This window comes from Lasiosphaeria miniovina, assembly GCF_030549165.1.
Source record: "Lasiosphaeria miniovina strain SMH2392-1A chromosome Unknown B0T26scaffold_8, whole genome shotgun sequence".
In the NCBI taxonomy this organism is placed as follows: Eukaryota; Fungi; Ascomycota; class Sordariomycetes; order Sordariales; family Lasiosphaeriaceae; genus Lasiosphaeria; species Lasiosphaeria miniovina.
Window position 1 is genome coordinate 1799734 of NW_026848227.1, and position 24546 is coordinate 1824279.

Here is a 24546-nt window from a genome sequence, read left to right on the forward strand (position 1 = left end):
TGTCAATATTTCTTTCTTCCTTTTTCTTTTATTATGCTCTCATTCTCTTCTTATTGCATCCGGAGAGCCGGACTCGTGGTTGCTGGGTTTCCACACCAAGTTCAGGGTCACCGCTACTTCCCTCATTCTTCTGGCGACCACGGTGTTCGGCTTCCTCGCTCGTACGCCTGCGCCCGAGCATCAAAGTGTACCAAGCAGAATAATCGGCTGCTGTCCTTCCTCTCCTGTACTGGCTCCCGACATGCCAAGCGCCGAGGAGCGTACGATGATCCCAGGCAACTGGCCGAGCGCGTCTGCACCCCCCTTTGACAACACGCCACCCTCGAGGACACGCCCCAGAAGCTATCGTGGCTCGTCGCGCGCCTTACCATGATCTGCGAGGGGTTACGTTCGGACCAGCGTGATCTGATGGAAGACCTGATAAAGAGATGGTGGGGATATGCCGCCCGCCCGCTCGCGGACGAGAAAGAGTTGGCCTTGGTACAGCTACCTGCCGAGTTTCAGGGCGGCCCGTCCATCACCTAGACCATCGCTCTCCCAAGTGGACGAGCTTTACTACCAACTAGAGCCCAAGCAGATCGATTATATTGAGCTCACTAGCCCATTCGATCGAGAGTACGTAGACTAGCAAGTCGACGAGGAGCAGCTCATCATCACTGTGTATGACGCGTGCCTTCACGTCTGACGCGCGCCTTCACTTATCCGTTAGCGGCAGAGGAGAAACGAGAACTCGCAGTCTACAGGCTATAGGGACTGGTTGCCGTTCAAGACCTGGCTTTACCGCTTAGAAGCCATCTGGCGGACAGACTACCGAAAAGGCAACGGGAAGCGAAACATGCTGCCTCGGCCCCCCGAGAGCCAGGCGAAGATACCGCCTGCACGGCCAATCCCGTCTCGCGAGCCTGGTGATGCCCCTTGGATAATGTGCTGGTCCAAGAAGCCACCTACAGGTTCAACCGCAGCGATGGGTCATTTACCCGTTTTCCAACACCTAGCGGACATATGGCTCTGTGCGTAGAAATCGCCGTCCCCATTATTGCGTCCGATGTCGCTCCCGCAACGTGCGCCGGGGGTTTTGACGGTAACTATCCTATCGCTCCATGTGAAGGTCGGTGGGTGGTACTATGTCTTGCCAAAAGGGAAACGACTGAAGGGCGGTGTCGATGGAGTCGTCCCGAATCACGATACGAGCAGGGACGACACAGCAAGGGACGACACAGCAAGGGATGTCCTGCCGTAGAAATAGAGCGCGCTTCGGCGTGGCCAGCGGGCCGGCGACCTTGACCTTGTTCGCAGCATCAATGACCTCGTAGCCTCGGGCCACCGCCGGATTCAGCATGGTTGATTTGAGATGAGCGAGGCTGGCTCGATCTAGGCCGTCTCGCATTGCCGGTACACCTTCGCCTCGACGTCGGCCACGCTTACGGGCGATCAAGTCTCGCGTCGCAAGCCAATTTTCGACATGCGTGTGCTTTAGCTTCTACCCCTTTCCCGACTCCTTCCTCGGCCCCCACGAGCCCCGCCATTCCGGACCTCGATGCCGAGCTCGGTGCCTTACCTTGAGGTCCTGTGACGTTCACGAACCGCCAGAAACAGTGCACGTCGAGAGACTTCGAGACCGTCCGCAAACGCATAGAGTCTAGAATCCCTGTCGGGCACTTTGACCGCGGCCCCCCCTGTATCTTTCACCGCGGTGTGATTATCGGGGCCCGCTCCCACGCGCTCTTGGGCGTGCTCGAGCAGCGGATAGAGCATGTGCTTGCGGAGTGCGCCATTCCGGTCGACACGGCAAAGACCCGGAGGGACGTCGACATGGTCGAAGACGTGTGCGGCTGGCGGCTCAGGCACAACAAGGCCAGCACGTGGTGTCAGTACGAGACAGCGTACCGCGTCGTGCCCCCACAAACTTGACAGCCCAGGCGAGCTTTTTGACCACCGTCGAGCCTTTGTACGAGGCCGAGCCCCGGAACTACCTCCCGGCGAGTCTCCCCCGCCAACATCCATCCGCGGTTATGCGCCGAGTGGGCGGTCGTCGGGTCCTTTTCCATGGGCTGTCCACATGTTCCATTCCAACTCTCGTTTCTTTCTCAAATCATCCATAATGTCTCCGAAAATGTCACGGGCTGCGTCTTTCGTCATCCCCTCTGCGGAGTGGTCCTGGAGCATTCATGGCAGAGCAGCGGACCAAAGGAGGTTCATCAGCCCTGCCCCCCAGCAAAAGGACAGCTCCTCTTGTGGCCTGATGGTAATACGTAACGCTACGCTGCGGATGAACGGACAACCGGTCGGCGATTGGGGTAACAAGGTGAGCCCGGAACGGCTTCGTCAGGAGTTGGTTGATTTGTTCATAACAGCCCCTCGGAAAGACCGCCTACAACCCAAGGCGCGTAGATCAAAGCGTAAGAGGGCATGCCACATGTCAGGCCCAGCGGGGCCACGAAGGTCATTGGTTAGCGGAAGCACGGCGACGGCAGCACCACTCGATGGGCTGAAGAGGTGGGGTTTCGGGCAGCCGTCACTGTCGGGAGGATAAGCAATAGAGTTGTGGATCCAGTGTCTCTCAATTATCCCTTCTCAGAGTTCTAGAAGATGGATGCCTCACTTGTGGACTCCAAGGTTGAGCGAGCCAGGATTTGCACCAAGCCATCGAAAGACTTCACCGGGCGACGAAAAATCCAAGCTCAGAGGTGTCGTACCGCAACTCACCCACTGAAGCTAACACAAGCACATGTATCCCTCAACTGAGAGAGATGAGCTCCAGCTGGCAGATCACGTTGCATTCCTTGCTCATTCATAGGAGGGGCGTTGAAGCGATTTCAGGTGTGCGCCGATGTATCCTGCTATGGAGACCACCGCTCTCTGGAAGTACAGTGGCGCGGAAACCAAGAGAGGTTGCGCAAACCAACAAGTTAGTTAGCTTGGTACTACGGTCTCTCTTAGAGACCTGGCTAAGCCGGCTCGAAGATCCAAGTACCGCCATCTCAGCCAAACAACCGTTCAGGCCCTTTACCTTGGAGAGCAGGGCAGTTGTCCCCTTTCAAGCAACTCGAACATTGGCGTATCCACGGTGCCGCCCAGGCTCGCGAGCCCCTTTTCCCATCCCGAACGACTTAGCTCGTGCCGTGCCGCCGAAACTCGTTCGGTACATTTCAACCGGCTCCCCCACTACGGGCATGATTCTTCGCTATTTAGGCCCTGATCTTCTCGCGAAAAAATGGCCATTTTTCATGGCTTTTCGCCAAAAGCGAGCACCCCAGCCATGCCAAGACAGTGTTTTCCGGGACGCTTTCCCGTTTTTGGCAGCACTTTTCGCCTGAAAAATGGGAAGCCGCCCGCCACCCCTGAACCCCCCATGAAGCCAATGTACCGAGCTAATGCAAGCCGTGGCTAACTGCAATAAGCCAGAAAACTGGGCCGTGATGACCAAATACTGCCGTTTTGTTGAGTTTTGGCGAATACTCAAATCTCGCTTTTCGGGTGCCTCTTTTCGCGAAAAATGGCCAAAATTGGCGACAGGGCCCTGTTCCACTCCTGTAAAAAGTAACAAGAATGCGAGTGAGCGCGCGAGGACGTCGTGAAGCTGGCTGGTGATCTGTTTTGTGTAGAGATTTGCTCCCAAATAGAATGACCTTCTAACCGACAAACCTCCCATGGCGACTTTATTCATTCTGGCAGCTGGACTGGCCAGACTGGAGAGAATGGCCACAACGAACACACCATCCAGCGTTGAACAACGAAGGCGGTGAGTCTCCTTGGGCTTGGCAATCTACTCTATTTACGGCTAGTTGGACTAATCAGGGCCCCATGCAGTACATCTTGGCGTAAGCGCTTGCAACAGGGGTTGCAAAGTCACCCCTTTTCGCGAAAAACGGCGAAAACTGTTCATTTTTCGCGAGAAGATCAGGCCCTCAAGGCCTCGTACCCCCCTCCCTCAGACCAAAGTTGCCTGCTGTGACGATGGGTCCCTCTCTCGCCAAATTTGGTGCCCCGGTTTATTTTCCCCCCATATAATAAACCCATGGGCAACCATGGACGCCCCGAACATCGTATTTGGCTCACTAGGCCTTCCGGGCCTTGTCGCGACCGTAGAAACCTGCGTGAGAGGCTATGATAAATTCATCGCGTCAACCCGCGAAGCGGCCAGCAAGTCCGACAAGTTCCACCCACATTTGATGTCTCTCATGTGTCCAATCTCGGCATTCGAGGAGGATGTGCCGAACCTTTTGCGGGCCGTAGCCGCATTGGCACTGGTCGGTGTCGGCCTTGTTGATGGCGTGGAGGTAGGCCCCGAAGGCCGATCTTGCCCGTACGCATCTGTGTGATTGCCGAGCTGATTGCTCTGTGTGTTCTGCGGTGTGTGCTGAGCGTCGTTTTGCCCGGCCGCACCCCAAGCCTGAAGAGTTCTCTACCGTTTTTGGCGGTTTCCCAGGCATTATCCCATTCGCCTCGCATCGCCTAGCGAACGGTGAGCTTCGTGGTTGCAATGAGTGTCCGCGGGGGTTGTGGCTCTGTCGGTGGCTCGGCATGAGAACCTGCGGCCTTCTTGGCGGCTGGGTCTGCCATTTCTTTGCCTAGCACGCCGACGTGGCCGCCAATAGAACTTCCGTTGGTGTAGAGACATATCGTCCCTAGCTCTGTGGCGTCGTGTTCGTGGATAGCTTCCTCGGCAGACTGGATAATGCGGACAAACGGTGGATTCCACCATGGGGTAACAACATGCGGTTTGTCGTTGTTCGAGACGGTCAAGTTGCACCTGATACCTGCTTTCCAGGATATCTGAGAAATAGTCCAGGGGAGCTCAGTGTACTTTGTTTTTGAGCCGGTCTCCTTGGGATGTTGCGCTGCGGAGTAGCCATATCGTCGTACAAGAAAACTCGGTTATTACCTTTGGGTCTGGGCCTGATGTCTCCTCCGGCTTGTCACCTTCGGTATTGTTGGCCATCTTCGCCGCTGTTAGCCGTCTTTTCTTTTTCTCTTTGACAGAGTGCGAGACCCCTTCCGTGCTTTCAACTAGATAGAACTAACGCATCCGTGTTTTCCGAGCCGTTGATTGCACTGTTTGTTCCAGCTGTGACAGTGTTAGGAGGGTTCTTAGCGAGCAACTGATCGAACCTCATTATAGCCTCCTGTCTTATGATTAAGCCTTCCGATGAGAGATCCCTTCTTGCTCTTAACACCGCAATTGTCTTCAAAACTTTCTCCCTTACAGTGCCGGCTCTTCCTCCCCTCTGCAAAGACTTGTTGTTGAACTTCTAGTCGATGGAGGCACCGAACTGATAAAAATCCTCACCACCTGGATCCAGGCGTCGAGCATCTCGACCTCAGACACCTTGATTCTTTCACCATCACCTTTAAATTTAGCAGCTGGTAATGCTCTTGCATTTGAGTGGGCATTCGTCGGGCTCGTTCTTCGGCTTTTGGCGGAGATACGAGGACGGACTCGGCCCAGTGGCAATCAAAGTTGCCCAAGGCTAGTCTGGCTGCCTTGGATCGCGTCTCGAGATCCCGGACTCTCCGAAAGTGCTGCAGCTCCTTGTCAAGCTCGTCAATGAACCTCGTGACTTGATCAGATCCAGTCATGACCGCGGAAAGCTGGTAGTAGGCGAGAAACGAGGTAATCTCACGGATGAACTTGGTCTATTCCTTCCTGTTGGTAAGGCGAAAAAACCTTCAGGATTTGAACGAGTGCATTACTGAAGCCATTAGTCTTTCGTAAATCTCGTGGTTGATAACCCGGGTCTCTGTCTCAATCAAGCTTCGGACGCTGTCGTCACTCAGGAAGTCGGATACGGTCCGGTGCAGAAACTCCGCACTTCCCTCTGGAACATGGGAGACTTCTGTAGATTCAGACGCGTAGATATCAAAGCGTTTGAGCTCGAACAACCCACAGCATTAGCTTCTGAGCCGGTCCCCAAATAGGGATAGTCGTCCTTCAATCCCCTCGGGGGTCAATATTTGCAATGGCATGCTGATAGCGGAATCAGGTCGGTCTCTAAACACGAATGATAGGCGGAGAGCGGACGGAATTTTCGATTCAAGGGCCTGAGCGTGATGAATGGTCTGAAAGAGACGGAAAACCTCGGCCCGGTGCAGCGGTTCTATTCTCTCAAAAGCATGTGCTTGTAAAGCATATGCAACTCCTCTGGGTATCTGTTGGCAATTGCTTCGAGCTCTTCTAGTAGATGCCTTCGGAGAGACATTTAAGCAGGAGACAGACAACAAGAAACACCCAGAGGAACACACCGCACGCCTTCCTCGAGATGCTGGAGACGAAGCTTTCCACCAGCTGAGAGCCTTGGTGTCCCTAGCTGTTCATCCTGCTGTGGGAAAGAAGTTACGACCGAATGTAGAGCTCAATGTCATGAGCGGTGAGGAGCTCCATCCGCAGAGTCGGATAGTAGCGGAATGCTTCGATGAATACGGGCTCGGGCCGTGATGATATGACAGCCTTGATCATGGAGGACTGGCCGACAACAGCCTTCCTTTGTAGAGGTGTCCCTGATCGCCAGCAAAAAAGGACGCTGTGATCAGCTCGCCAGAAGCTTCTGCCCATCGTTGAAGAGCGGCGAGGATCCAAGGGTCTGAGTATAGGAACTTCATCAGCGTCGACTTCCCGCGCCCAGGTTTACCCCTGATCTAATAGCACCTCTCATCTTCTACCTCAAGCCACGCACGGAAGCTGTTCCAGCGATGTTCGCCTTCCTCTGTCCCAGCATCTTCGAATATCCAAGAATAGGTTTTCGGGTAAGCCTCTTGAACCTGTATTTCTCTCGTGTCCATCTTTCGGAAGTGCAAGGCCGCCAGGACTGCGTTCTCAATCATGCTGTAGCCGGTCAACGCCGCTGACTTCAGAGATGGATTGGCCTCGGTGAGAATCTTGGGGAGCGCCGGGAAAAGCCATTGGCTGTTCTTCAAAACATCGCGATGTAAAAGAGTCGATCGCCTGGAGAACGGCGTCGTGTCTTTTCCTCGCGTTGTCATCGATGAGCTGGAGATGGGAGGTTTGCACTTGGAACAGATCTTCCGTGTCCCCTTGGCTCTTCCCGAGCTTCGAGACCGACTTCTGAATGCTCAACATGACTTCAGAGTAGAGAAGGATGCGGATCTTATCCAATTTCTGCGCGAGTTGCTCAATCTTGGGCTTTTTCCACTCAAACCCAATCGCCTTCTTCAGCGTACTAATTATTTTTCTAGTTGTGGCGCGGTCGATGACTTAGCGTTCTCATCCCTGACCTTCTTTTTCTCTCTTGCGAACTTCGCATCTTCTCGTTCGGTCGTCCTCTTGAGCTGATTCTCTTTTTCCCGCTTCTCATCTTGCAGTTGCTTTAGCTCAAGCTCGTCTTGGCTTAGCTTCGGCTTCTTCTTGGATTTGTCCTCCGACTTTTGTTGTTCTGGCTGTGTTGAATCTTCTCTGCGCTTGATCATCGTGGCCGCTTTCTCAACTTCCTGTTTTTGTTTCAACCTCAGATTGATCAAGCCCTCGACTTCATGCTTGCCGAGCTCGGCTTCGCCCAGATACTCGGATCGCTTCTTCCTCGCTTCAATTTCTTCGAGCTCCCTCCTCTTCTCCTCGGGTTTCCTTTTCGCCACATCTTCCTCAAGATCACGTACCCTTGGCGCCAGCAAACGTATTTCGCTATCCAAGTTGACTTCATCTTGATGTCTGACCCGTTGCTGCGGTGCATCTTTCGTTTCTGGGTCCGGGGGGTGCCGATAGCCTTGTCAGTAGGTTGGCAGACCTTGCTGCCGAGGTCGGTGAACCAAGGATAGAAGAAGACTTCCTCGCCCGTCGGCGTTGCTGTTAGCGTATAGACGGCACAGACATCGTAGAGGGAGCCTCCCAGCTTCGTAGTGGACGTGTTAGTCTGGCGGCCATCGACTATGGCCCCAAACCGTGCCGTGCAATGCTCCAGCTTTTCCTGATCGGTAGTCTCCGTTGTGAAGTCAAAGAAGCTGATGCATGCCATGCGGGAGAAGGAGATGCCTGTCCAGATCAGATAGACGCCATTAAAATAGGTAGTCCAGTCACCAATGCTCTTCTCACTCCCGTCACGAGTCTGGCCTGTGCCGAACGAAATTGATGCTGTGATAACCAGATCCCATAGGGACGGGTCACTGCAAAACGACTTGATGGCGTTCCGGGCCGGCTCCTGGTCGAATGGTATGCCGCCAATGGCGTAGTTGGGGTAGGGGATGCCGTCGGCTGAGCAAGTGCTGCAGTCGGCTCGTTCGCCGTAATTCCGCCAAGTGCGGTTTGGAGGTTGGTCATGACCTGGGCATGTGTCGTATCGGGGAATATATCGTCGACGAGAAGAGGGATAACATGCTGGCCAAGCACCTCGTCATCAACATTGAAGCTATCAATGGCCGTCATCTCACGGTATTTAGGTGGCCTCGGAAAGAAGCCTGTCAGATCGCAAAAGTAGAGGCTATTTGCAAGCCAGGCATAGCTGTCGGCATTCGTGCTGGCGCAAGCAGCTCCGCCTCCTTGGTTGATCGGACCTTGGGTGAGCTTGTATACAAGACGGGGACCGTAAGCCCTGACCTCGTTGCCACCAGGCGTAACACGCTCATCGGCAACTCGTAGTTGGTTAGTGTGCTTTCTACTTCCATCTCCCTGCTGGGTTGCCATATAACTTATCGTGAGGTTGGCCGACCGCACCTAGGTGCCTGATTTCGTGCAGTAGGTACTGGCCTGCGCTTCTCTGCCACACAGCCTCCTGCGCGTACCTGGGCTGGCCCTTCTGGGGTTCAGCTTCGATAAAGGTGATGGTGTCCTCAAGGCTGTTTAGACCGAACCAGACGGGGCAGAGGGTTATATAGTAGGCATTCCAAAACCAGCCATTCACCGTCCAAGCATAACCGCCAACATCTTTCCCGTCAATCGTCCGCCCGCATCGATTCTTGGTGTCTTTACAACTCATGATGGCATCAAAGTTCTTATAAGCTTGAAGATCGGCTACTCTTTTAAGGTTATCTAGGACGAGATTAGCCAAAGTTAAGCTGGAATTTCGAAAAAAGAATTTAAAAAATAAATAAATAGGCCCTCATCTCACCTAAAATCCGTTGTTGCTGGGTAATATAATCAGGGCCGATCCACGTTTTCCATACCGCAATTTCCTTGCCTGAGGTAGGCGGCACAGCAGCAAAAATGGACAGGGTGAGGGCGTCCCATGCTGCTGTCTCAATGAAATCTTTCTGCTCGTCGCTGCAACTATTATCATCAAACTTGAGATGACCTGCAGAAAAGGCAACAACGCCGTCCTGCTGGTTCATAAGGTCTGTCATACACTGGCTAGACGATTGCTTCAAGTCGGTTCATGAGTCTGGAATGGTAATGAGCTTTCAGGCAAAGGGATTCGTAGTAGTAGGTCGCCGAGGGGTTGAGAAGACAGTCGGAAGTAGTGTGATCCTGAGTGGCCGTGTCGTCCAAGGGGCTGTCTATGGAAACCCCGTCCCTCCTAGTCCCATCCGGGCGCGCCAAGTCCCATGTCAAGACGACCAAAACCAATACGAGGGGCCAAGGCATTTTGTAACGTGTGCTATGGTGAAAACAAGACTGAGCTTGACAGCTCTTAAGCATGAACACAAAGGCTTTCCTTCCATCTGGGGACTGCGCTTGATAAAAGGGAAAAGCAACTTTCTCGCTCGCGCTTTCAGGAGAGGGTGGGGAGGAAAAGCAGGAGACACCGCCCCGCTCCCTAGTTACAGCCATGGCAGCGCATGCAGGAAAATGGTGCCACTCTTGGGTAGGACATGGCCTTGGTGGGACGTGTAAGCCGACTGGGACTTTCTACTTGGTGAGCAGAAAAGGTGCCCCAGTACTTCATTCCCGTGAGCACTACCCTCAAGGCAGGAAAACATTCACCACCGCCACCACCACGGAAGCGGAGCTACCTGCGATTTTTCATGCACTTGCACGGATCATGGTAACCCTCCAACGCCCGTCGACAAAAAGTACACTTCCGTCCTCTCATACATCAATAAAGACCTGACCGCCACTGGCACCCCCATGCTGCCTTGGCACGATAGTGAAAGTCGATGTCGTCCATGTTGCCAAAAGATAGCCTTGCCAAGCCCGCGCTGCTCGCAAACATGAAAACCCTAGCCTCTTCTACTAGCTGGGGCCCTAGTACGTCCCCGAGAAGGGAGCGTAAGTCGGCGTCGCCGGTGAGCTCTCCATAGAGGATAAGGCCTGAAATGAGACTGGGCAGCTCGTCTCCTCCTGGCCGTATCATTTCCTCTACTTGGGTCTTGACCTCCCTCTGATAATCATGATTGCTGAGTTTACTCTCCGCACTGAGGTCGAGTCGATATGCCTGGCGTATAGGAAAGAGCAGGCCATCCCCATCCTCAAGAACAAGTGCTATGTTCAAATAAGAGCGGCCATAGCGGAAAGCGAGAAAAAGGCGATCTTGTTGAGCCGAGAATGTGGCTGGTTGGGTGGCGGTTGCGGCAAGTATAGGAGTATGGTACGCAATCCCGATTCTCTGGCGGAGGCCCATCATCTGGATTGCTTTTTCCATGATCGTAATCTGATGTGTGATTCTGGGATTGGGGAGGGCGATATCGACAAAGTAAAAATTGGTGCCAAGATGCACCTCGACAGCCGATTAGAGAGAGCATAGAATTTTGGTAACGGCATGCCTGGATGCGAAAGTATAACAGGCTGCCAAAATGCACACAGCGGTCACGGCAATATAGCGTAAAATTTTGAATAAGAGGCTGCCTCTCGAGTCCAGGTAGAAAACGTGGGGGCTATTGTCGTGTCGGCTACCGCGAGGGTGGTGATGTAGGTTTGCAAGACCTTCGTCTCAAGGCCTCGACGAATTTGGGATGTGTGGCCCATGCGTCGGCAGTTTTTTTTCTTTACTGTAGTAATGACATCGCATATGTAGTTAGAAAGTTAAGAACCTCAAGGCTTTCGAACAATATGCTTGCCTTGGGGTTACATTGCCTTCCTTCGCAAAATTGGCGAGCATGTGGGGAACTTTGAAGAACTTGCATACCCTAGGCATGCGACGACGGGAATGACTAACCTTGCGAGCCCAAAGTCTCTAGCGGCTAAACACGCATCGTCCTCACAAAGTTCTTCGGCCTTGTGTTAGAAATCTGTGTCGCGCGGTCCAAAATGAGCCAGCTGCAGCTGGCAGGCGGAAGAACGGGAGGGTGCAGAAGAGCAGCAGGAGACGGCAAGATCTGGTGAAGGCCTTGCCTCGGAGAATCGTCCGTATCAACCGACACCTCCCACTCATCCACACACGGAGCACAAGAGACGATCCAAACTATTTGGGTCGTGTCTGGCACTCTGGGTATGTACTTTGGGTCGTCTCTTGTACTCCGTGTGGAAGGATGGGAGTGTCAGACAAAGCCTTCAGAGGCAGACACGCAATCACAGCCCCGAACCCAAGCTGGCCCAAATTTTGCCGCCTCTTACCACCCCTCTACACCCTCTAGTTCTTCCGCCTGCTAGCTGTAGCTGGTTATTTGGGACGTTTCTGGCACTCCGTGTGTGGAAAGATGGAAGTGTTAGTAGATATGAAAGATTTTCCGAGACAAGGATAGCCGAGGCCTTCAGAGGCAGATTGTGGGCCCCACACCGTTGGAGAGAAGAGATCAAGGTGGTCGGAGGTAGGTAGAAAGTGAGGACCAAAGCAATGGTTGAATTGTTGATGTAGAAGGAAGAAAGAAGTGTAGGAAGAGGGGGGAGGGAAGCTCCCTATACATACACAAAAATCCACACGCATGAAAATTCTACATGTTCCAAAAACAAGCCTAGTTGGCCTCATTTTCTTTCGTGTCAATTGTGGTTCGATTGCATGTGGTTGATTGATCTTAAGTTAGAATGCGTTTGGCTTCAAATTAGTGCAGGAAGTGGTGGATTTGGCCTGCAGCCTGCGCGCGGCTTGTGAACGGTGCCCAGTCCTCGGAACTCCCCAGCGCCAAGTCTCGGAATGGGCTGATTTTAGGAGCACGAGCTGGGGAGGGATGGAGCCTCGAGGGAGAGGGCGACGTCAACTGTTGGATTACTGCACTTCAGGATTTTTACTGGCTTCAATTGATTGTCTTCTCTATCTTCCTGGCTTTCTGGCAGTGCCAGAAAGCCTCCTTCTTATACTACTATTGTGGTGGCAAAATAGGTGGCAAAATGAGTGGCGAAGTAGGCCGCGAATCCTTTGCCTAGCTCCTTCACAGCCCACATTCTAGCATGTTCCATCTGACATCAACCAAGCCTCTAGGTTGAGGTTGGCCAATTACCCCCTCCCCCCCCACCTGTGATGCGCGAGGTCACATGACCCCAGCTGACCCCTCTGGACCTCCATGGCCCAGGCCGCCAGGCCGGCCCGCAAATTAGGCCCTGTCCTCGGTTGCTCGGCTGCTGCATCTTTCCTCACGCATCCATCGCCCAACGCAACGGAACGCAACGCAACGCTTCCGACCGGCAGGCAGGCAACACATCAATTCACGAAAACCCCATCCATCGCTCATCGATAAAACAAAATGCTTTCGCACCGGCAGATTTTGCGCGCTGCGCCTCGTCGATTGGCCGCGCAGCAGCTCCGTGCGCCCACGCCCGCGGCCCAGCGTCGGCTGGCGAGCAGCAATCTCGCCTCGTCGGCTGCTGCTGCTGGCGAGAACGCATTCGTCGCCGAGCGTCGCCATATCAAGGAGCACGCCGCGTCGACCACCCGTGAGTTGGAGTCTCTCCACACAGTAACTCCCCAATCCCAATTGGCCTCTGAAACGCTAACACATGGGGGGGGGGGGATCTTTTTAGAGCTGTGGCGCAAGATCGCTATCTAGTATGTGCACCCGCACCCGCACCCGCCCGTCCCGTCTCCCACTGGTTGCGTGGTTTTTTTCTGTGACGAGCAGCCTCCTTGTTTCTGAACACCCAACACCCACAAGCCAGCACCACTTGTACTGGGGGAGTAGAAGAAGAAGCTGCGAAGAAGAAGCTACCGCCAGTGCGGCTCATTTTCTCGTCGAAAAAGAGAATATCCAGACCCTGCAACAGGGACAAATGCCTCACCTCGTCCCGTCTCCCACTCTTCGTTGCGTGGTTTCCTCCGTTACGGCAGCCTTGTTTCCGAACACCCAACACCCACAAGCCAGTACTACCTGTACTAGAGGCAGAGAAGAAGAAGCTACCGCCAGTGCGACTCCTTTTCTCGTCGAAAAGAGAACATCCAGATCTTCTCAACGGGGCAAACGCCTTGCCCCGTCCCAACAATCAAAATGAACAGCGCAAGAAAGAAAGAACACAGCTAACAACAACACCACAGCGGCGTCCCCATCTGCCTCGTCCTCGGCGGCATCAACGCCTACACGCTATGGAACGAGCACTGGGAGCACTGGTCCCACATGCCCCCGCTTGAGGAGCGTGTCGAGTATCCCTACCAGAACATCCGGACCAAGAATTACACCTGGGGCGATGGAGACAAGGTATGTAGCAGCATGTAGCTAGCTAGCGGCAGGCGCGCCCGTCCTCTCCATGTCCTTTTTGCAAAATGTTGCCTAGGAATGCCAAATGCTGACCTGATCTTCTTTTCTTCAGACTTTGTTGTACGTGTTATTCACATTCACCCATCCCCGAAACAAAACAAACGAGCAAAGACCTGGCCAGGGCCGCCGAATAGACCGGACTACCTACCTACCCGTGTCACCCCCAACCCCCCTCCCCTCCCCTCTCCTGAGGGAAAAAAAACAATACTACACTGAAAGCTGATCCAGCTGCTTTGCTGTCCTGCTTGCGTGCTTGCTAACCAACCTCTCATTTCGCAGCTGGAACCCGTCGGTCAACTACCACAACCACGACAAGACCAAGTAAACATCAACAACGAATCGAGTCGACGCGGCTTCGTTAGACCACCATCACCCACAACAGGTGCGGTAGCCGTAGCAGTAGCAGCAGCAGCAGTTGCAACGGGCAATAGAGAGAGAGACAGACAGAACGGTGTACATTCATTTCATTTCATTGCCGATGTGCGGAAGGGGGGCGCGCGGCGCGGTATACACAGACAGGCAGGCAGGCAGGCAGACAGGCAGGCAGGGCACGAGGGAGAATAGGGGAGAGTTAGGAAGCCTCACTCTACTACCTACTTCACAATTGCCTTGTTCATGTTTTCCTACCTAGTGTGTGCGAGAGAAGAGAAAAGCAAAGTCCCTTGCGTCTTCTTGCCCTTTTGTGTCCCCCGTGCCGCAGTGGTTCTGTGCCCCGTCATTGAGTAAAAGCCCACTGCTGCCAACCAAAAGCAAAAAGCAAACATGAAGAGTAAGATGAGAAGGGGCGGATGCTTGACGTAGAGCTGGTACAGGTGGTCGGTAATCTGAAACTAGGTAGGGAGTACACTGCCAGTTTGCTCATGATTATTTCATTTCTCTTCTCTTTGGATTGCTGCCTCCCTCTTCAACGGTAACGGCACCGTCCTACGGGATATATTGCTACATGTTACCCACCGCGTATCCCGGCGCGAATCTAAGGAGGACGGACCAGTCTGTTTGGACCGTCTGACAGTCTAAATAGATTGTAGCCCACTCACAAAGGGCAGGCGCATTGAGCAGATGTGTAAAGACCTGATGCAGAAGCCGAATGGGAATACCAGACCCAACAGAGGGCACATCTAGCAGAGGTGTAAACGCCTAATGCAAAAGCCCAATGTAATGGCCTCGTGTACAATAATACTACACATTCTAGCAGTTGTGTAAATGCCTAGTGCAAAAGCCCAATGGGAAGACCACAGACCCAACAGAGGGCACATCTAGAAATGCCCAACGCAGAAGCCCAAGGCCTCGTGTACAATACTACAGACCCAAAACAGAATGCCAAAGCCCCGCCCCCTCCCTCTTATAACTGCATCAGTAAAGGCTTGTGGTTCTCAGAAGAACGCGCCAAATACCTGGCAAGCAGAGACGCAACATCTCCCCCCCTCCAAAAAAAAAAAACGGACTGGCATCCCTCGTTCTTCCCAAGCAGGCACAATGAAGCCATCAACCGTTCCTGGCATCCGCCTTTCTCTTCAATGCTACGTATTTGGCCGCATATTCCTCCGACAACCCGTGGTCGCCCATGGACCTCATCAGTGTTGCATTCTTGGCCAGCACCTGGCACTGCATCTCTACATCCTCGACGAGCGAGAAGTAGCCAAAGGCTAAATCGAGTGCCTCATGGGCCTTCGCCAGAAACTCAGAGGGCTTCTTCTGGGCAGCAGCCGGGGCCGCGCTCGCGCTCGCCGTCGCTTTCATGGGGGCTCCAGCAGCTCTACCGCCGCGGCTCATTCCTTCTGCCGTCGCCTTCTCGCCCGCTTGACCCATCCGTGCGTCCGCGAGCAGGCTGTACAGCGTGCCCGTCATGTATGCCATGTCGGTCTCGAGGCACCGCGGGAGCACGATGACAAGCAGCTCAGCGGCGGTGGCAAACTCTGACAGCGCGTTGAGAACGTTAGCTATGGCGCCCATGGCTTGCCAGAGCAGTGCTACGAGCCGTGCGTGCCAGGCGAGGCTTGCCGCACGCATGGCAATGGTGAAGCCCCTTTCGGGCCGGCCCGTGCGGTCGAACAAATGGGCCTTGGTGAGGAGCAGGCGGATGCGCAACGAAATGTCTCTTTTGTCGTGGCGCATCTCGGCAATGAGGCGGTCAGTTTTGACAAAGGCGGGCTCGTAGTCGCCGCGGCGGGTGAGAGACTCGACGTGGAGCAAGTCGATGACGAAGACGATGTCGGCCTCGATATCATCGGTCCTCATCTGGAGAAGCTGGGAGAGGAGGCAGTCGGCGGCCTCGATGTTGTTGCGGTGGAGGTCGCGGCTGAGCTTGAGAATGCCGCGGTAGAGATGCCAGTGCTGGTTGGACTCGACTGCGCGGAGCGAGTTGCTGTTGACGGCCTCCAGTTTTTCGAATGCCTCCTCGTACTTGCCCCGGCCAGCCAGGAGGCCCGCGAGACGACAAGTGACCCTCAGCTCGTCGTCAAACACAGAACGGTTGGCGTGGCAGCGCATGAAGACCTCGCATGTCAGGCCGGACAGGTACGAAAGGCCCAGTCGGTCCCATAGCGCGATGGCCATGGATAGTTGGGCCCCCATCATGGTCTTCATGTTGCGCCGCACGACCATGTGTGAACTGCGCACCATGTATTCTAGAGCGACCGACACACTCTCACCGCCGGACAACCCGAGCTTGGCCTCGTTCAGCAGCGCAGAGCCCCACAAGATCCACATGCCTGTCTCCTTGGCCATGACGCGGAGAAAAGCCAACGTCTCTTTACCACTCCCGAGCATGGTGCTGTTTTCTAGATCTCTGACGAGGTCGGGGTGAGCCCGGCCAAAGTGGAAGAACCAGTTCAGCGCAAAGTTGAGGCATGTCATGTCTCTGTTCTCCCTCGCAATGGAAACCGTCTCTAGCATGGCCGTCACGGCTTCTTTGTGACACCCAAAGTCGGTCTGAACAATGGCAACGTTCATCAAGGCATACTGGTAGAAGAGGCGTTTCCGGCCCTGCATGGTGTAGTCGAAATACCGGTGGAGATGGTCCAGGGAGGTTGGGTATTCGCCTGATCTCCAGGCGTCCGAGAAGCTGTCACGCCGTGTCAGGAAAAAGGTTTTCTGCACGGCTACAAGGATTAGAGAAACGTACTTGAGATAGTGTGACAGACTCGGAATGAGGTGGCAGTCCTTGAGCAGGCGTAGAAGTCGGTCCCTGATATCTGGCGGTGCCCTGTTTCCATACTCTGGCTTTGTGTTAGAACAAGCACTTCTCCTAGTTACCGGGGTTTGGGAAAGGACTCGTTGCTCACTCTGTATCAGCTCAATCTGAAACTCCAGAAGGCTTTCGATATCATCGGTGCTGACCGAGAGGGTGTCATCCTGGCCATCCAAGCGCAGCATATCCCCGTATGCCACTACGGCAAGCGCGTCTGCGCCCGGGCCCCATCCATGCTCGCCCGTCATAAGCACCGAGTCGAAACTGAGCCGGCCGTGATGCGGATTCCGCCGGTTCCAATAGCCGGCGGTGGGGTGGCGGTATTTGACAAACCCTTTCCACAGCTCCGCCGCGGGGCCAAACTTCAAGAGAGGAAACTCGGAGTGTGATTTCCGCACGAAGCGGCCAAAGGGGGAACGGCGTGAGAGCAGGAGGCCGGAAGGGGGATGCTCGCCGAGCTCGGCCATGCGGCGGAGCTCATCTCTGGTCTTTGCCGAAAGACGTGGAAGGCGGTCAAAGAAGACCCGGAGTGCGTGCAGAGAATCGATAGCCCAGAGTTTCTCCAAGAACATGTCCCACAGGCGACGACCTGGGAGATGGTCGGCGGCGGCGAGGGGCCCTAGGACATGCTCGAAGTCCTGAATGGACACGACGAGCCTGATTGTGCTGTCCGCTTTCCCCCACGGATCTGCGGGGGCTGAGACGGAAGTGCTGACCAAGTCGCGACCAAGCAAGTGAGAGATGATGAACTTGATGACTGGGACAATGGAATCATTGGGAACAGCTTCCTCGGTGTAGAGTTCAATGAGTGCTAGCAAGCCAATCTTGGCGGGTGTGAGAAATCGCGACATGGTTGCATTCAGTTGGACACAAATGCCTCGGGTGGTGAACAAGGGTAACAGGGCCTCGGGATTGGATGAGCGTTCATGAAGTTTACAGGCCGTGTTGAGGGCGAGGTCGAGGGCGAGGGCGAAGGCGAGGGCGAGGGCGAGGGTGAGGGCGAGGGCGAGGGTGAGGACTTTATGATGTGAGAGTACCAGTAGGGTGGGTGTGTTCCGCCGGGGAAAGGAAGGGTGGGTGCTCCGCCAGGGGGGGGGAAGGGTGGGTGCTCCGCCAGGGTTCAGCGAAACGGAAGCGCAAGATTTCCGGTTCTCACCATCTTCCAAGATGAAATGACATGCAAAGCGTATATAAGGAAAGAGCACCAACGTCACCGAGATTCGGGGCAAAGGGTAAGATGAGGCATGCAGCAGTCGCGTTCGGCAGCCCTGTGGTGAGGCAAGGTCGCGATGTGCTTATGCAGAAGGTGAGGTGTGGGATTTCGCAAAGGTGGGGGAGGGGTTGAAGTGCAGAACACGTTTTCGCACAGCGCCAGCTCCAATCGTTGCAGTGAGGAAGGTGCATGACAATGGAAAAAGCTTCAGATTACTTAGCGACTTATTTAAAGTGCCCGCACATGTGTCGGCGCCGGTTCGTCATTTTCCATTGCGTGGTTGACTCGAGAAGGCTGGTTTCTGTGTCGCCGGTTTGCACAAGTCCCGACAGCGACAGCGACAGCGACAGCGACGAACGAAGAAAAGAGTAGTCCGTGCACCCGCATTTGCTCTTTTCCCCATGTTTGGCCGCCTCTCACCGCCTTTCAGCACGTTCCAGTTGGCAGACGGCTGGAACGTGCTGAAAGGCGGTGAGAGGCGGCCAAACATGGGGAAAAGAGCAAATGCGGGTGCACGGATCACTCCGTTTTTCGTGTGTCGCTGCCGCTGTCGCTGTCGGGATTTCTGCTTTCTGATTGCACCAAATCTCGTCACGTGCAGCGCCCCAATCTGCCTCTAGAGTCCTCGTCTCGGAAGACCTTCCATACCAGCTGACACCTTCGCTCTTCGCTACACGGATTGCCAGATGCCACCATAATACTGCCTCTCCCCGTGCAGTGAGAAAAGGCAGTATCATGGTGGTTTTTAGCAATCCATACAGGGAAGAGTGAAGCGCCAGTTGATGTAGAGGATTTACCGTACGTAGTCGAGGACTTCAAAGGCCTGTGATTTCGTGGGGCCCACAATCTGCCTCTGAAGAACTTGTCTCGAAAGATCTTCCGCATCAACATACGCCTCCACTCTTCCGCACAGAGTGCTAGTGACGACCCAAATGCCACCGTTTGGGCATTTGATGAAAAGTACCTCAAAGGCAGAATTTGGGTCGTCTCTAGCACCCTGTGTGTGAAAGAATGGAAGCGCTGGTTGATACGGAAGATCTTCCGAGACAAGTTCTTCCTAGGCAGATTGTGGGCCCCACAGTCATCACAGACCTGAGCTATTGATACCGCGGGAGAGAAGAGATCAAGGTGGTCAGAATGGTATGTAGAAAGCGAGGGTCAAGGAATGGTTGAGTTGTAAGCTGTGTGATGTAGAAGGAAGAAAGAAGTGTGGGAGAAGGGTGGAGGGAAGCTCGCTACATATACACAAAAATCTACACACATGCCAAAAGTCTACATGTCTAGAAACAAGCCCTACAGGCTAGCTGGCCTCATTTTCCCCTGGGGTCATTGGAATTTACAGCCGAGGTGCGGTACGTGTCAATTGTGGTGTAATTGTGGTGCTGATCTGAAGTTAGAATGCGTTCGGCTTCGTTCTAAGTGGATCTGGCCTGCAGCCTGCGCGGCCTGCCATGCGTGTGAAGAGTGTCAGTTGTGGTGTCCCAGGGATTTGGCCTGCAACCTACGGTTTGAAATGGCGTCTTTGACGGCGCCGCGGGCTGATGTGTTCCACAGCTGCCCTGCGTCATCTGCACGTGGAATCGACTCGGGAGGCACCAACCGAGGTCAGGTCCAGGACCAGGGGGGTTCTGGCGACTCGTCGGTACGGTCCGCGCTGCAGGCTTTGGCCCGCATTCCCCGCCGTCGGCTGGTAGTCAACCAGGAATGCCGGCGCCAACCCGCGAGTGAAGGGTCATCTAGACCATCAGTGGAGTGGAGGCTGTTATCTGGAGGCTATCAGGCCATCAAAGGATCAAGGCCATCGCCTAAAGGTTCTGTTCAGTGGCAACCAGGTGCCTCTGCCGGACAGACTCGAGATGTGGACGCAGGCGGCGTCACCGGAGGAGCTTATCTCGATCACAGGGTCTGTTATTAGCTTCTGAACGGCATCTACAGCCGAGGCCACTCGGACTAGCAGTACGTATCAATGATGGTGTAATTGTGGTGCTGATCTGAAGTTAGAATGCGTTTGGCAGGAAGTGGTGGATTTGGCCTGCAACTTGCGCACGGCCCGCCCTGCATGTAAAATAGTGTCAATTGTAGTGTAATTGTGGTGCGGCTGTACGTGCACAGCTCGGCCCCTTTTATCGGTGCTTCTTCTAGAAGCAAAAGATAACCCCACTGTAGTTCTTGGCGCACTGCTTTACCAGGTTACCGGGCAGGGATTGACGTCCGCACCCGCACATCTCCACACGCTAGATGCTCCTTGTCAAAGATTGTACGGGATCAGTACTTACGTGCAAGGACACGCGGCCAGCGAGCCCCCTGGCAGGCAAGGTGCCGACAAAGTACCGGCTACCTTGGCGCTGGGGGTCCCTGTCGGCAAATCTGAGATGTTGGTTGATTGATCTGAAGTTAGAATGCGTTTGGCTTCGTCCTAGAAATTAGTGCATCCTAGAAATTAGTGCATCCTAGAAATTAGTGCAGGAAGTGGTGGATTTGGCCTAACCCTACAGTTTGAAATGACGTCTTTGACGGCGTCGCGGGCTGATGTGTTCCACAGCTGCCCTGAATGTCCTGCAAATGTCGTCTACCACCTTACGCTTTGTTTGCGCCTTTTCAGGCCATGCTAGGAAACACTCCCCTCCCGAGCACTCGTATATGTTGACGGCGACGGTTATGTTGACTGTGCGGCGATAGGGTGCGTACATGACGGGCTATTAGGTCTTGACGCACCCTCAGATTCTTGGACAGGCAAGTCTCCATAGGCGAACAAGTCTCTATTATAAGTCTCCTCCTATACTCGGATTGTGGCTGACAATTGACGTATGAGTCCGAGATGAAGAATGGTATATGCTAAATGTTATCCAAGTTGCTGTTGGGACTCTTGGACTAGTATTTAACTTATATCAGCCTACCACTTTGGCGAGTTACTTACACCCCAAAATGAGGTTTAGCCCTATCCCTGCCCCTGCCCCTCGCGGGTAGAAAGAAATGCGGGGTATAGAGTGTGATCGAGATGGGCTCCCTGCCCCTGCCCCCGACCCAGTCAAATCTTGGCCTTGTCCCCAAGAAAGACAGGAGGATGAAGCGCTGTCCGAAATCCCACGGCGAAGCTGCCAGTACAAGTGGCTACCAGTACAAGTGGCTGCCAGTAGAAGTGGGCGGCTGCTGTTGACCGCTCGGATCCCGACTTGGCCGGGGACCATCGAAAGGCGCCCAACGCACCACGCAGCGTCCCGTCAAGACCATTACAGGCCAAAAACAGGGCAATCTCTCTCGCGTCCGTTTCTTCTTGTTCGTGCTGCTGCTGGTGATGATGACGCGAGGTCGAGGTGGTCGTTGATTAGGGGCTCGGGGGTTGTTTACACGCTTACCTAATACAATCTGGTGTGCTCTTTTCAGTTTTTCTCGGCCTACCTACCTCGTACACGGTGGTTGCCCGCCCTCGCCGAGATCAGAGGGCGGCATCGCTCTCAAGTTGCGACGTCTTTTTTACCGAGTTTAAAAACATTTTAGGCGCCTTATGGCCGCCCAAGCCACGTACCAGGTCGTGCACGGACCATACTCTAAATAAGATGCGACCTATAAGGGCGTATCCGATCCGAGGGAAAAGAGCGATGCCGCCCTCTGATCTCAGCGAGGGCGGGCTGAGAAAAGTGCACCAGATTGTATTAGGTAAGCGTGTAAACAACCCCCTGGCCCCTGAACCCCTGAACCTTGATCGACGACTACCTTGACCTCGCGTCACTGTCACCATCAGCAGCACGAGCAAGAAGAAACGGACGCGAGAGAGATTGCCACCAAGCCAAAGCAAACCAAGCCAACCCCGATCTCCTGGCCGCACGCCTCGCCCGGCCCGTGCACATCCCGCCAGCCATCACTCGGCCGTGAGGTTGCCGACGGCAACCTCCAACACGTTGCACTGGTGTCTGACTAGGTCGTGCACAAGCTCGTGCTCGGAGAGCGTGCTGTCCTGGTCATCGATGGCAGCCTCCAACACGTTGCACCGCTCTCTGAGGTGGTTGACGCCACGCCCCTGGTCGTCGATCTGGGCGCTCATTTTGCTGCTGGAAACTGCTGTAGGACTGCGTGTTAGGGTCGCTGCTCGGCTGCAGAGGCAGCTGGAGAGGTAACTGGAAATGGGCATGGAGGCTGACTTGCGGTAACTGAGATTGGTAAGTGTTTCTTTGTTCGAGTTATGAAGAGTACTCTGCTGATGACTGGGGCATTTTACCAAAAAATTAGCTTCGCTCGCGGCTGGCGCCAGCGATTCCGGCTTGACTCCCTCGGCAATTTAACTCTTACTTGCGGACTGGGGGTAAAGACTGCAACGGCCCGGCAGCTAAAGACTGCGGCTACCTTGACCTCGCGGGTTTGTTGTTACATCAGCAGCACGAACAAAAAGAAGGCGACGGCGAGAGAGGGATTGCCATAGGGGGTACGAGTCGCCACTATCACGATTACTAACACCAGACGACAAAGGAGACGAAGACAGAGGAGAAGAAAACAAAGAACAGAACAACCAAAAAACAAAGAACAAAACAAAGGAGAGAGACGCATCGCCACCATGTCACACCAGCCGCAACAGCACCAAGCCACACCCACCAACCCAACCAACCCAACCCCACAGCCCTGGGGCCGCCCCCACGTCGCATGCCTCGCTGTGCGCCTGTCTGCTAGGCTTACTGCTCGGCCTCGACGCTGGCGGCGGCCGACTCCAGCTCGTGGCACCGCGCCTGGAGAGCATCGCGCTCCCCGCCCAGCGCCGCTATGGTGCCCGTCTGCTCGTTGACGAGGCTGCGCAGGCGCTGGTTGACGTTGGCGGCGACCGCTTCCAGCTCGTGGCACCGCGCCTGGAGAGCGTCGCGCTGGGCGCCCAGCGCCGCGATGGTGCCCGTCTGCTCGTCGACCCTGGCGCGCAGGCGCTGGGCGTCGCGCTGGTTGTCGTTCATCATGCTCTGCAGCCCGCCGATGGTGGTGCTCTGGTCATTGATCTTGTCGAACAGGCCGGCCACGTCGCGCTTGTGCTCGCGCGCGGCGGCGAGCTGGCGGTCGCGCTCGGCCACGACGCCGTGCGCGTCGACGAGCCGGCGGTCGCGGTCGGCAAGGGCGGCCCGCCAGATGCCGATCAGCCGCTCGCGGTCGGCAAGGGCGGCCCGCCAGCCGTCAATGTCGCGCTCGCGCTGGCGTACGAGCCCCAACGCCTGGTTGAGCTGCCACAAGCAGTGTATGGCGATGCCCCGCAGCCTCTCGATCTGCCACTGCCGGTACTGGGCGGTGGCCGTTAGGTAGTCCAGCTGGTACTGACTCATGTGCCGCAGGGCGGCAACCTCCCGCTCTCGTACCATAATTAGGCCCCACAGCTTATCAATCTCCTGGTCCTCGTCCGTCTCCTCATCTGTCTCCTCATCCGTCTCCTCATCCGTCTCCTCATTCGTCTCCTCATCCGTCTCCTCATCCGTCTCCTCCCCCGGCGGGGCGCTGTCGCCCGCGTTCTCATCTTGTGCTTTTTCGCCGGCCCCGGCCCTCTTGCTGTCGCTGCGCCCGGCGGCCTCTTTGTCGTTGGCGCTGGGTTGGCGCTTCCGCCCCGCCGCCGCCGCCGCGGCCCCCGCCGCCGCCGCAGCGGCCGCGTTGGTGCTCGCGCCCTTGTTGTCGGGAGTGGCGCTCATAGTGATTGGTGACTGCTGTGGGACTGCGTGTTAGGGTCGCTGCTCAACTGCAGAGGCAACTGGGATGGAGATGGAGATGGAGATGGAGATGGACTTGCGGTAGGTGAGTGTAGTGATGGTTTGAAGGTTCGAGTTATGTAGGAAGTCGGTAGGAAGTCGGTAGGGTCGCTATAAGACTGCGTGTCAGGGTCGCTATAAGACTGCGTGTTAGGGTCGCTGCTCGAAGAAAACGGAGAGGCAACTGGGATGGGCATGGAGGTTGACTTGCGGCAACCGAGACTGACCTGCGGGATTTGACGTCGTGGAATCGCGGCTGCATTAGGTTTAAGAGAGATGGATTCGACTTCTCAACGTTCTGGGGCCGGGCTACCTTTCTCAATTACGTAGATGCAGAAGCTGTGCTCGGTGTGTGGTAGGTCTAGTGATTTGTGACCAATGACTCAGGAAACCTGAAGCGAAGGAAGCGCAGCAGGAGGGCGAGGGAAGGTCCTTACTTATAGCCGCTTGCCTCGTTAGTGCCTCTGCTTTCGGACTTGCAGTGGGAATGCCACATCTCGAGTCTATGACGCTCTCTGCTCCACTAACGGTCTAGATGATCCGCTCGCAGGTTTGCGGCTGCAATTCTTGCTCGAGCTACCTCGGCAATTCCTTCAGCAATTCAGCTCTAAAATAGGTTACCTGGGTATTCAGGAAGCGGTCTGTTGAACGGCGGCGCCCAGGCGGGCCGTCCTCGCTTCGCTCCAAGGAATGGAGGTTGGGCCATTTTACTAAATCGGTCCCGCCCTTTGCTATGGTTCGGAGCCTAAGGTTGGCCGGCTTAGGGGTAAGGGCAGCTGCGTCAAAAGTAAACAACAAGACGCCATCACAGGTCATATGGCATGGTGTTGAGGCAGTCCGGTCAGGGCCTTCGTCAGAGCTTCCTTCAAGGCCTTCCTGAGTAGCCCCGTCTTCGGTCTGCGCCTCCCTGATCTTCGTCATGTCGACAA

At 55.0% G+C, this 24546-nt stretch overlaps 6 protein-coding genes across 6 annotated transcripts; 3 read left to right on the forward strand and 3 right to left on the reverse strand.

Annotated features, from left to right (window-relative positions):
* Positions 1-1496: 1496 nt before the first annotated feature.
* Positions 1497-2641, forward strand: B0T26DRAFT_496808 (uncharacterized protein). The gene has a single exon (XM_060435355.1). The coding sequence runs from the start codon at positions 1754-1756 to the stop codon at positions 2531-2533; it is 780 nt and encodes a 259-aa protein (XP_060290255.1). The 5' UTR covers positions 1497-1753; the 3' UTR covers positions 2534-2641.
* A 1013-nt stretch (positions 2642-3654) lies between these two features.
* B0T26DRAFT_731168 (uncharacterized protein) lies at positions 3655-4105 on the forward strand. Its single transcript, XM_060443039.1, has 3 exons — positions 3655-3742; positions 3811-3848; positions 3905-4105. Exons 1-3 carry the CDS (start codon positions 3699-3701, stop codon positions 4009-4011), a joined length of 189 nt encoding a protein of 62 aa, XP_060290256.1. The 5' UTR covers positions 3655-3698; the 3' UTR covers positions 4012-4105.
* A 350-nt stretch (positions 4106-4455) lies between these two features.
* On the reverse strand, positions 4456-4942 carry B0T26DRAFT_681079 (uncharacterized protein; the record flags this gene model as incomplete). Its single annotated transcript, XM_060440606.1, has 2 exons — positions 4456-4776; positions 4886-4942. 2 exons carry the CDS (start codon positions 4940-4942, stop codon positions 4456-4458), a joined length of 378 nt encoding a protein of 125 aa, XP_060290257.1.
* Positions 4943-7709: 2767 nt separating this feature from the next.
* B0T26DRAFT_496936 (uncharacterized protein) lies at positions 7710-9634 on the reverse strand. The gene is made up of 3 exons (XM_060435356.1): positions 9057-9634; positions 8642-8959; positions 7710-8583 (listed from the first exon to the last, which is right to left on the reverse strand). The coding sequence occupies exons 1-3, from the start codon at positions 9286-9288 to the stop codon at positions 7994-7996; spliced, it is 1140 nt and encodes a 379-aa protein (XP_060290258.1). The 5' UTR covers positions 9289-9634; the 3' UTR covers positions 7710-7993.
* A 2867-nt stretch (positions 9635-12501) lies between these two features.
* Positions 12502-13831, forward strand: B0T26DRAFT_681081 (cytochrome c oxidase, subunit VIa; the record flags this gene model as incomplete). The annotated part of the gene is made up of 5 exons (XM_060440607.1): positions 12502-12691; positions 12779-12803; positions 13287-13446; positions 13559-13566; positions 13786-13831. The coding sequence occupies 5 exons, from the start codon at positions 12502-12504 to the stop codon at positions 13829-13831; spliced, it is 429 nt and encodes a 142-aa protein (XP_060290259.1).
* Positions 13832-14991: 1160 nt separating this feature from the next.
* Positions 14992-17547, reverse strand: B0T26DRAFT_657759 (anaphase-promoting complex subunit 5-domain-containing protein; the record flags this gene model as incomplete). The annotated part of the gene is made up of 3 exons (XM_060438809.1): positions 14992-16570; positions 16631-16724; positions 16791-17547. The coding sequence occupies 3 exons, from the start codon at positions 17545-17547 to the stop codon at positions 14992-14994; spliced, it is 2430 nt and encodes an 809-aa protein (XP_060290260.1).
* Positions 17548-24546: the final 6999 nt, after the last annotated feature.

What these genes read in the sequence shown, in the direction of transcription:
- B0T26DRAFT_496808 (XM_060435355.1), top strand. Translation starts at nt 1,754, where the DNA reads ATGTGCTTGCGGAGTGCGCCATTCCGGTCGACACGGCAAAGACCCGGA.
- B0T26DRAFT_731168 (XM_060443039.1), top strand. Translation starts at nt 3,699, where the DNA reads ATGGCCACAACGAACACACCATCCAGCGTTGAACAACGAAGGCG. An exon ending in AGCGTTGAACAACGAAGGCG is followed by an intron (nt 3,743 to 3,810) that starts GTGAGTCTCCTT and finishes GGCCCCATGCAG; the next exon opens with TACATCTTGGCGTAAGCGCT. An exon ending in CTTGCAACAGGGGTTGCAAA is followed by an intron (nt 3,849 to 3,904) that starts GTCACCCCTTTT and finishes CGAGAAGATCAG; the next exon opens with GCCCTCAAGGCCTCGTACCC.
- B0T26DRAFT_496936 (XM_060435356.1), bottom strand. Translation starts at nt 9,288, where the DNA reads ATGACAGACCTTATGAACCAGCAGGACGGCGTTGTTGCCTTTTCTGCA. An exon ending in CCAGCAACAACGGATTTTAG is followed by an intron (nt 8,960 to 9,056) that starts GTGAGATGAGGG and finishes TTAAAAGAGTAG; the next exon opens with CCGATCTTCAAGCTTATAAG. An exon ending in TGCGGTCGGCCAACCTCACG is followed by an intron (nt 8,584 to 8,641) that starts ATAAGTTATATG and finishes CTAACCAACTAC; the next exon opens with GAGTTGCCGATGAGCGTGTT.